The sequence below is a fragment of the Carassius auratus genome, chromosome 35, assembly GCF_003368295.1.
Source record: "Carassius auratus strain Wakin chromosome 35, ASM336829v1, whole genome shotgun sequence".
Lineage (NCBI taxonomy): Eukaryota > Metazoa > Chordata > Actinopteri > Cypriniformes > Cyprinidae > Carassius > Carassius auratus.
The window spans coordinates 18,404,239-18,416,241 of NC_039277.1; the positions used below are offsets into that span (position 1 = coordinate 18,404,239).

At 36.0% G+C, this 12,003-nt stretch overlaps 1 protein-coding gene across 2 annotated transcripts; it reads left to right on the top strand.

Annotated features, from left to right (window-relative positions):
* The first annotated feature begins 1,610 nt into the window (after window positions 1–1,610).
* On the top strand, window positions 1,611–11,789 carry LOC113054745 (glial cell line-derived neurotrophic factor-like). 2 transcript variants are annotated; one of them, XM_026220517.1, is made up of 3 exons: window positions 1,611–2,217; window positions 3,276–3,488; window positions 8,972–11,789. In XM_026220517.1, exons 2-3 carry the CDS (start codon window positions 3,302–3,304, stop codon window positions 9,481–9,483), a joined length of 699 nt encoding a protein of 232 aa, XP_026076302.1. In that variant the 5' UTR covers window positions 1,611–2,217; window positions 3,276–3,301; the 3' UTR covers window positions 9,484–11,789. The 2 variants fall into 2 exon arrangements, with proteins under 2 accessions (XP_026076302.1, XP_026076301.1); XM_026220516.1 differs by lacking the exon at window positions 1,611–2,217 and having other exon boundaries at window positions 3,002–3,488.
* Window positions 11,790–12,003: the final 214 nt, after the last annotated feature.

A 12,003-nucleotide genomic window follows, 5' to 3' on the forward strand; every position in this document is an offset into this window, starting at 1 on the left:
ACAGTAGCAAGACAAACTCCCTAAGATGAGACAATGAGTAGATGAGAAGGAATCTTGGGAGGGACCGAGTCTCAGCTGGGGAAACCCTCCTCCTCCTTCTCCTCAACTATTTTATACAAAGCACACATACAAACACACACACATCTGCTGCCGGTGATTCATTTATTTACATTCCTTTTTTTTTTTTTTTTTTGGCAATTATTCAGTTATTTCAAATTATTCATTTTGTTGGAAAGCATGAGCGATGAATCTCTGCATCAATCCATTAAAGGAATAGTTTGCCTAAAAATCAGGCCATAATAATCAGGCCATACAAGATTTACAGTGGATGAGTTCGTCAGCAATGGATGCTCTGCCGTGAATGGGTGCCGTCAGAATGAGAGTCTGATAAAAACATCACAATAATCAACAGCACTCCAGTCCATCAGTGAACATCTGGAGAAGACAAAACCTGAAACACATCCAGCATTAAGATGATTTTAACTCAAACACATAGAGTCTATAATCCATAATAACACTTCCTCCAGTGACAAAGTGTTCTGGTCTGAATCAGGAGAGAAATCTGCACAGATCAAGCAACGTTTAAACAGATCTAAACTAATCTGTGAGAGACAACAGCAGATGCACGTCTTCACTGGAGGAAGTGTTATTATGGATTATGGACAACAGTTTGAAGCTAAAAATGTTTTAATGATGGTTCGTTTTTATGGATTTAAAAAAAAAAACAGCTTGATGGATATTATGCGCTCTCATTCTGACGGCACCCATTCACTGCAGAGGATCCATCGGTGAACAAGTGATAGAATGCTATTTCTTCAAATCTGATGAAGAAAGAAACTCACCTACATTTTGGATGGCCAGCAAATGTTAATTCTTGGGTGAACTATTTTAAGATCACATTCAGAGGATGAATTGCTTCGTTGCGTTCCTCATTAAATCAGTTCTGCATCTGATTGTTAATGAATGAGTCTGAATGGTCATTTATGTTTACACATGAACTGTGCCACATCAGAAATATTTAGGATAGCGTCGGGGTTAGATGATGCTCTCATGTATTCAGCATGAATTCAGAGCTCCATTTATAATGACAGATGGGTTTTAAAGTCTAAACAAACTGCTGTCACTGAACCTTTGATTTAGTGAAGATGGTTTTAATAAAGACTGTATGACGCAGCTTCATCCTGTGGAATGACATACGTACAAACATAAAACTAAACTCCGTTACAAAACACTGAGACCGTACCAGATTAATACCATGGTATTTATTACAGACCTTGCAAGGTACAGTACTTCAAAGAATACCATAGTATTACTATAGTAACACTACTACTTATAACTACTTTAATGGCCCTTCATGAGGTTTACTCTAAACAGTTTACATTTCATTGGTATATTATTACATTTTTTTGGGATATATTATAAGCCATATGGCCATAAGATCAAATGGTTTAGATATTTAGAGCATCCTTTTGCGCAAAGATTTTAGAGCAATAAATATTTTGCTTAATGCATTTATCCTATTTCAAAAGTGGCTCACAAACTCTTTTAGATGATTTTTATTAGTGCTGACAGACAGCTTTATTTGTGTGGATGGAAACAGTGATGGATGGATAGATCAGAGTTGTGCGAGCTTGAGAAAAATGAGGGCGGAGCCCGAGGGTCACGTCAACGCGCTCGAATCCGTGAGCGTATTTAAACGCGCTCAGAGCTGGGTGCGCGCGTCAAACGCGTTTTACAGGGACGCGCGTGTGGATCATGCCCTCAGTGTGCTGCTGACTGATATCAGAGCCACACCATATGCTTTCACCTGATCCGTGCGGATATTAACAAACATTCACCTGGATTTCATCACCTGGAGACAGAATGCGGCGCGCTTTAATAGACCAGGGAAACTATTACAGTTAGGATCTGGATCTGTGTCTTTGTATCCCGATGTCTTCATCTGAGCCGCTGCTGCTGCTGGTTTTCTCTCTCGTTACAGAGGCGGCGCGCGGCAGCATCACGGTATCGCGCGTCGCGTTGCGCACGGCGAGCTGAGCTGCGCGGCGCGTCAGTTGGACACTCCGGACACTTCTGCGCGCGCTTCATTGGGATCTAGCGGATAATATGTTGTGATTGGACTTATTTTGAGGATAACGCACGGATTTTTATCCTTTGGATGTTTCTTGATTTACTGAGGCTTTTATGAAGCTCTGGTCTGTATGGACCCCATTTAAGGTGAGATTATTTTTGTAAACAGACAAAATAGTTGTTCTTGATCTGTTTTTACAGTACATTTTCAAATGCACGTTTCTACTTGTTAATAATCAATCCGGCAGCAAATATTCTTTGGAAATTAGTTAAACGTTTTATTGTATGTTCCACAGATTCTGGGTTTTATGATGCTTTTCCTGAATGTTTTGTACTTTTATATATTACACATAAAACTGTAGAAAGCTGTGTATAATGGGACTCCAGATGAAAACATGTCACTGTATGCTTTTCAAAAGCAACTTCTACAAAACACTTAAAATGCACAGAAATAATATGGAGAAACCTTTAAGATTTTATGTTTACTTCACATCACTATGAGCTACTTTTGAGCACATTTAATAGAATAAATTTAATAACTTAAAACTTAAAAAAAAAAAATGGATTTATAGTATATATATATATATATATATATATATATATATATATATATATATATATATATATATATATATATATATATATATATATATAAGCATAATGATGCAGTAAACATATAAACCAAAGGATCTTATTACTATTATGACTTTTAAAATATCAAAAAGCCATTAATTACATGAAGAAACAGCAGGTTTTAATAAACAACAATTGGAGCTGTTAAGAGTAAAGCGTCATTTACTGCAATAGAGGGCTATAAAAGTCATTGTAAACATCATTACATTCATGAAACTGGTAGATTTTATTTGCCTTTTCATCAACAGGAGTTTAGGGATCAGGAATGGGGAAAAACTCTGGCAGAAATCATGCATTTTTCTGCTCTGTTATACTGACAGAAATCTGTTCAGCATTAACTGGCCTACAGAACACATTTCATGCAGGGCTCTCATCAGAATATTTAGCTCTGCACTTTTCCGCAAGTTACAACACTTCGTTCTGAACCGTTTCCCTCTGGGAAGAATTTCAGTAGCACCGAGTACAAAACAAACAATAGCGTTCAGCAAATTAACACATGGAAAGTCTCTCCATTTTTACATCAAAGCCACGTTTTGTCACTCATGCATGTGTTTACCTTTGCACCATTGCAGCTTCCCTCAAAGGAACTGAGTCTAAAATGAAGTTATGGGACATTCTAGCCACGTGTTTGTTGCTCCTGTGCTCCGTTTCCACACGTCCCGTCTTCCACAAGCTGCAGTCATCCAAAAGAGCTGTCATCCGCAGTGAGACGCCCGCTCTGGACCCCATCATTGACTCCCAACCTGAAACCACGCACCAAAAACAAGCCTCCATGGAGGAACAATGTAAGTAAACTAGCATGCAAATCTCAGTTTCTTCAATGCACATCACAAATGAGACGTCTATGTAGTGTTAATTTGTTTTAATTCAATTGCAATGGAAAACTGCTTTTAATTACTTGATAGATGCATGTTGAGCAACCCAGATACAGTTCCACAACTGTGACAATGTACTGGTCAAAAGTACAGTACGTTAACTGAAACATTACCTTCATAAGAACTGCATGACCACATGTTTTACGTAACAAACCCCCATCTGTTTAACAGCATGAAAAATCTGAAACTGAAAGCTGCGTTTGGCCTTATAACACAGAGGTTGGGCCTTTAAAGTCACGTTGTGTTATTATAAACTTACTTGAGATGAACATGACATTCCTACGCACGGCTTGTTTACATTTAACGGCAAGTTTTCCAGACAAGCTGAAGTTTTTCTCACATGTTTTTCTAAGGAAGGTGATGTTGTGAACACAGACAGATACTGACGTGACAGCAAAGGCATGAAATATACATTCATTGTTCCAGATGAGCAGCATCATCTTTACACAGTAGCCGTCTTGCACCGTGGGAACTTTCTAAATAAGAGTATTAACGAGTCAGAATTGGAATTTGGAATGGTTTGCACTGGACTGACCGAAAATATGCATGAATTTATTTTGAAGTTGGACCCTTCGCCAGACCCTTGCATAATGTAAGGCGTTCTGAAACTATAGTGAACAACAGACAATGGAAGCTGCAAAAAACAAACACATGTTGAATCACTCAGTGACTTGACTCTTAGGGATTCGATCCCTGCATGCATCAGTGTCTCCAGTACTCTGAATTACACCAGAATGTGTTCTTGTAATGACAGCTTGGCTGTCCAGAGAGCAGCCACTAAAAACTGTGAAGAACATGCAGTGCACTGCAGAATTTTAGGAAAATTTATAATCTGAAGTGAATGAAATTTAAGTTTCGAGTGCTTGATTGAGATGCATCTTTCTAAATGTTTCTCTAAAAGAAAACAAATGAAAGCTATGGTTGGACATATTGAACAGACTGTATGTTTAACACAACACTGATTTTCATAAATGATCAAAAACTGATCTTCAGATGTACAGTATCTAAACTACATGGATGCTTATTTCCACCTTTGAGTAAAGATATAAAAACGTTTTTCGTTCACCGTTCAGAACTTTTTTTTTTTTTTTACAGAATTGTGATATTTAAAGTCTGAATTGGGAGATATAAAGTCAGAACTGTGAGATATAAAGTCAGAATTTGGTAGATATAAAGTCAGAATTATGAGATAAAAAGTAAGAATTATGAGATAAAGTCAGAATTTGAAGATATAAAATCAGAACTGTGAGATATAAAGTCATAATTTGGAAATGTAAAGTCAGAATTATGAGATAAATTCAGAATTGTGAGACATAAAGTTGGAATTATGAGATATAAAGTCGGAATTGAGATATAAAGTCAATTATGAGATATAAAGTCGGAATTATGAGACATAAAGTCAGAATTGTGAGATACAAAGTCAGAATTGAGATATAGTCAGAATTATGAGATATAAAGTCGGAATTGTGAGATATAAAGTCAGAATTGAGATATAGTCAGAATTATGAGATATAAAGTCGGAATTGTGAGATATATAGTCAGAATTGAGATATAAAGTCAGAATTATGAGATATAAAGTCAGAATTGTGAGATATAAAGTCTGAATTGAGATATAGTCAGAATTATGAGATATAAAGTCGGAATTGTGAGATATAAAGTCGGAATTGAGATATAGTAAGAATTATGAGATATAAAGTCGGAATTGTGAGATATAAAGTCAGAATTGAGATATAGTCAGAATTATGAGATATAAAGTCGGAATTGTGAGATATAAAGTCAGAATTGAGATATAGTCAGAATTATGAGATATAAAGTCAGAATTATGAGATATAAAGTCAGAATTGTGAGATATAAAGTCGGAATTGAGATATAGTCAGAATTATGAGATATAAAGTCGGAATTGAGATATAGTCAGAATTATGAGATATAAAGTCAGAATTGAGATATAGTCAGAATTATGAGATATAAAGTCGAAATTTAGATATAGTCAGAATTATGAGATATAAAGTCGGAATTGAGATATAGTCAGAATTATGAGATATAAAGTCAGAATTATGAGATTTCTAATCGTGATTACAACTATGGATGCCACAATTATGTAATTGTTCAAAGCAGAAACTGATTATTGAAACTCCACTTATTTTATTCCGAGAGCTTAAGATGTTTTTTTCTTTCTACATGTTATCTTAAAGGTTTTTCCATTGTTTTAGTTTCAGTCTAACATTATAATACTAAGCATATTTTTACTTTTTTTATTTAAAGAAGAAAACAATCAAATGTATAGTTGACATTTGATGCTTAATACTACAGAAAAGCAATAATAGTTTTCTGTAAGACTGATTTCATCTTGTATATGTTCATCTAAAAATATAACAAATGCGGTTGCCTCAAACAATGGTAAACATCAATGTAAACGGTGATAATCATATTTAATAGTCACAATTACAACGGAATAATCGACAATTATGATTTTTGTCATACGTCAGAATTGCGAGATATGAAGAATTGCAGAATTTTAAGTCACAATTACCTTTTTAATTTCTATTAATTTCTTTATTTCTATACTGTGGATAAAAACGAGCTTCCATAGAACTAAGATGCGTACAGATTGAACTGTCCATTTAGACTGCATGCATTTTGACGTCTAAATGGGTTTAGAGTTAATGTGAATGTGCCTGTTTATTCACTGTTCAATCATCCTGTGATGCACAAAATGCTTTCTATGTAAGTAGCACAGAGATTTGAGACACGGCCAACATTTGCAGATACATCTGATACCGCCGTAGATCATGTAACCAACTGGGTTAAAACAAATGACACCAGCGTAAAGGTTACTCGATTCTGGCACCGTTCATCACGCCTGCTACTCAGAAATGTTGAGGCTCACACAAACATCTCAAGCAAGACCTAATTCCCTAAACATCTGAATCATCTCATTCCTACAGAGAGTACTTCACTTTACCTGCCATATGGTGCATCCGTAACACAAAACATGTGTTCATGCATGTTAGATGTGCTGGTGTTTGTATGAAATAGCAGACATGAAAGTTACTGAATCTGGTTTTGGTTGTGTATTTCTCTTAGTCAAGGTCTGGTTTACAACTGGCATTGAAAGCGCCCTTTCCTAATTTGACACATAAACAGCGATTCATTACATATAACTTGCATGTTCTCCATCATTTTATACTGTATTTATCATAGCTGCTCATTTTTGAAAAAAACTCACATTATTTGCTTCTCTTTAAAATAAAGTCTGGGGAAACGGCTAATATAGGACACTTACAGCATCTGCGTCACCCAAAAATTAAAATCTGCTGATAATGTGCTTACCCTCCGGTTGTAGCATTGCATCAGTGATTCATCAAGGGATGCTCTGCAGTGAATGGGTGCCGTCAGAATGAGAGTCTGATAAAAACATCACAATAATCCACAGCACTCCAGCACATCTGGAGAAGACAAAAGATGAAACAAATCCAGCATTAAGATGATTTTAACTCAAACACATAGAGTCTATAATCCAGAATAACACTTCCTCCAGTGAAAAAGTGTTCTGGTCTGAATCAGGAGAGAAATCTGCACAGATCAAGCAGCGTTTAAACAGCTCTAAAATAATATGTGGTTGGATTTTGATGCAATTTTTCACTGGAGGAAGTGGATTATAGACTCTATGTGTTTGAGTTAAAAACGTCTTAATACTGGATTTATTTCATCTTTTATCTTCTCCAGATGTTCACTGATGGACTGGAGTGCTGTGGATTATTGTGATGTTTTTATCAGACTCTCATTCTGACGGCACCCATTCACTGCAGAGCATCCATTGATGAGACACTGTTGCAATGCAACATTTCTCCAAATCTGATGACGAAACAAACTCTATCTAAATACTATCGTAACTAGGTTACATCATTTTTAATGTGGAAAAAATGACCTGTCAAGATTAGCAGCATGTATATACCATGATTATTGCAGGGCTTTTCCGAGAACTGAGACATGGTCGGTCTGTTGGGTTGAATGTCGAGTGACTGGACATTGTGTTCTGACTGAAATGAAATCACGGTGTATTACATGCAGATCAAACGTGCCCTTGCTTTTGTTTAAAACGAGAGCGCCGTGCATGTTTCGAGTTTGCGGTTGAGCAGATGTATTTCTGCTGTACCTCAATGTCATGATCTATAAGATTTTCCATTGCATTTCCGACTTAAGAACAGTCTGTCCAGTGACGAGTGAGATCTCGTGAGTCATGGGCCGTTATTTGGGATGGTCGATAGTGACAAATAAACAATGTCATATATACAGTGAAGTCCAAACGTTTGAGAGCATGCTGTGTCATTTCAACCTGGAAACAGAAATTATTTAAAACATACATATTTCACATTCTAGGTTACTAATCAATTGAGCAAATCTTGTTGTATCATTAATATAGTATTGTACTTTTTATTAATATTTTAAATTAGCTTTTATTTTAAGATTTTTCCATTTTCAATAAAGTTTGTAATTTAGTTGGTTTTATCATGTGTGTTAGTTTTGTATGTCTATTTGTTTTAGTAATTATTTAAAAAAAAAAAATTGTATTTTGTTATGTTTTTGGTGATTTTATTTTTATAGTTTTTTTTATATGTCTACTAAGTTTTTATTATTTTTATTTCAGTTTAATTAAATATGTTGTGTTTTTGTTATTTTTTTTTTTTTAAATATATCTATGTAGTTTTTACTATTTTTATTTCAGTTTTAGTAATTTTGTATTTTGTCATTTTATTAGTTTAAGGTCCATTGGGTTTTTATTATTTTTCATTTTAGATTAGAAATTTTGTTGTGTTTTTGTTTTGTTTTAATATATATATATATATATATATATATATATATATATATATATATATATATATATATATATATATATATATATATATAGTTTTTTATTAATTTATTTCAGTGTTAGTAATTTTGTTGTGTTTTGCCATTTTTATTATTTTTAAAAAGATATGTCTATTTAGTTTTTATTGTTTTTATTTTTCAGTTTTTTTTTTTTTTTTTTTTTTTAGTACTTTAAAAAAAAAAGTCTAAAGGTTGCCTTTGTAACTTTTTATCCTTTATTTGATTATTTCAGTTAACATTTATTCTAATCAATGTAAATATTCTATATAGTTTTAGTTGACGGTAACACCTGATTCATATTTTTTTTTATTTTTAAATTCAGTACCTTCTTAAACTGTTATGCTTACATCATTTGCAATGTAATTGTTTTATTATTATTAAAAATAAATTGCATTTAGTCATTTAGCAGATGCTTTTATCCAAAAACAATAAAGGAATGTCATCAATGCAATATTGCAAATGCAAAAAGATAAACTGTCACATTGCATCATTACTGACGTTTCTTGTTCTGTCTCTTGAAGATGACGCGAACAGCCTTTACCCCGAGCAGTTCAAGGACGTGATGGACTTCATCGAAGCCACGATCGGCCGACTGCGAAGATCCTCCGACATGGACTCAGGAACCAAGCAGGGCAGGGGCCAGAGGAAAGGAGCGACAAACATCGAGAGGAGCAGACGGGGGCGAGGAGAACGAAAGAAGGGTCGAGGACGAGGCCGAGACGACAAGGTCAAAGGTCAAGGGCGTGGGTGCCTGCTGAAAGAGATCCACCTCAACGTCACAGACCTGGGCTTGGGTTACAGGACCAAAGAGGAGCTGATCTTCCGCTACTGCAGCGGCCCGTGTTTGGACGCCGAGACCAACTACGACAAGATCCTCAACAACCTCACCCACAACAAGAAGCTTGACAAGGAGACGCCGTCTCGGACTTGCTGTCGACCGGTCGCGTTCGACGACGACATCTCGTTCTTGGACGACAGCTTGGAATACCACACTCTGAAGAAGCATTCGGCTAAAAAGTGCGCTTGTGTTTGACGGACGAATCCAGAACGAAACGCTTCAGACTGGGCCGCGGGACTCTCTGAGAGAGATACAGTCAGTATTCAGTTTGTTACCAAACCACATCCGTTTATCCAGCAACAAACTTGGTGGAATAAGGAGCGTGACGCACCTGCAGTGGATTATCACGTTTACACAGCGACAGACTCCACATCTTAAATATCCAGAAAGCTATCTATCTATCTATATATAGTATATATGAAAATGTATTTATTGAGATTTAATTAAGTTATTGTTATTTATTGCAATCCATTGTATTAGAGTGTTTGTTTCTCTTATTTATTTAAAGAGGGTTTTTTTGTTCTCTATCTTGGATGGTGCCAGATTTGAGTTTTTAAAGAAGCCGTTCCATTGGCTTGGCTTCCATTCAATGAAGGCGGATGGAGATGTATAAGGTTTAATTTAGCTCATTGAAAATAGTGAATATAACCTATGCACTATATTTAAAGTCTTCTCAAGTCATATGATTAATTTGCTCGAGGAACAGACCTAAATATAAAAATCTAAGTGTCAAAAACACTGAATAAGAAATGGTGCATTTAGACTCATCATTGCATCCAAACCTCACTGATTTGATGCACAAGCATGAAAAATGCATGGGATTTGGAAGCTACTGTTCATTTGTTAATGATGTTAAAGATAAATTTGTGTTTGTTCCTCACAGAAAGCATCACATGATTCGAGAAGACATGAAAAATAATGCAAAAGGGCATGAGCTTGAGTAAATCGGAGAGAATCTTTAGACGAGCGAAAGAAAAGCAGATAAACACGACCCATCCGTGACGTTCGGAAAAGACGCCACCAGACCATTGTTTCTTACAAGAAAAAAACAGACAATGACCGGGCAGAGGACCAAGTATTATTGTAGAAAATAAAAAGCTGATGTTGTCTTGCAAAAAAGCTAAAGTTTTGATTCTTTGCTGTCATTAAAATAGGCAGTGTGCTCAAACCGGACCTCAGATGGCTCGTCTCCAATTATCTCTTTAAAATACGGTCTGGCCTGACGTGTTTACATCTCACTGTAATGAAATCAGTGCCAGAGACCGCCTGCGCCGAGCCGAGCTCCACAAATGGACTGTTTGATCAGAGCAAATAATGTTACATGTGATCTGTGTAAACCAGGAGCGACCGCTGAGGTCAAACCCGCTGTTTAGCCATTAATCTGGACAGAAAACACCGTGGACCACCGACCTTTAAGACCAATTATGTCAGATCAGCTTTGTCTGCTCTAACCGACTTGAAATAAACTTCTCAACAGGATCAGTTCTCTCAATTCTAGAGCAGTCTGGGCTTCGACTGTAAACAAGCCTGAATTAAGACAAAACCCCGGCTTTCTTGTGCGTTAAGCCCAAAGTACACTTCAGGTGCGTTTCAAATCACGTGCTTGTGCACTATTCTATGACATTTTGCAGTATAACTAGTGTGTTACTACAAACATAAAAAGTGCACTTTAAACACTCGGATGATGCACTTCAATAGAAATTGTTATGGGTTTAATTAGGCAGCGAAGGGGGAGGAGCTATCAGACTCTGATTATGAATGACAAAATAACCATAGCTACATAATTCATACTGTTAATGGTTGAATACATAGTGCATAAGAACATAGTGTATTAGTGCACCATTTGGGACTATAGCATCACTTCTGAAGAGTAATTATCTGGTGAAGCAGATTTAGTCGCTGAAAAGGGGCGGAGCTACATAAAGCTACATTGGATAGTGCGTGCGACTCATGTGCTCTATAACGTTAATTTTAGTCAAGTGTCTGCGCTATTTTTCTATGGAAGTTATGACTGATAAATATATGTTTAGCCTATAAAATAATATTGTGGTGTTATAGAAATATAGTGGTTCGCGTACTATTCTGATGACGAAATTTGCGTCTCGCGCACTCTACGCACGAAATCCACCGAAGTATACTTTGGGATTTACTGTTGCATTATGATGGAAAAAGTCCACCCGTTTCAAGAAGTATCTCTGTAAAGCACGAGGTGCCTCTTTTATCAGGATATATTTCATCAGCCGCTCCACTTTAATCATGATAAAAACACTTTGCCGCCAAAACACGCATTCGCTGCGATCCTCTGTCCTGACGTATGACGCTTTGCTCGACGCACACGTCCTGAGTGTGTAACTCACGCTCGTGGATTCCTCGAAAGAGAACATTCAAGATAAGAGTTCAAATGTCTGCTGAAACTCATTTTCCGTCCTGCATTGTTCGTCGATCCTGAGACGTTTTGTTTTGTTTTGTTTGTGTTACTGAACCAAAGCTCTCTACAGACTTTATTTTTGTACAATATTTCATTTTATACCTTTTTACAAAATAAATCTCATTTCTATCATGCTTTTGAGTGTGTTCATGAATACATCATATATGCATGAGGTCTAAAAATTAAAGAACAATTAACTGGATGGATAAAAATGTACCTTTTTGTTTCCTTCCAATAGTTTTTTTTATTTTATGTAAATTACAGTCAAATGAGATCTTTAACTCCTA

What these genes read in the sequence shown, in the direction of transcription:
- LOC113054745 (XM_026220516.1), top strand. Translation starts at nt 3,200, where the DNA reads ATGGAAAGTCTCTCCATTTTTACATCAAAGCCACGTTTTGTCACTCAT. An exon ending in AGCCTCCATGGAGGAACAAT is followed by an intron (nt 3,489 to 8,971) that starts GTAAGTAAACTA and finishes TGTCTCTTGAAG; the next exon opens with ATGACGCGAACAGCCTTTAC.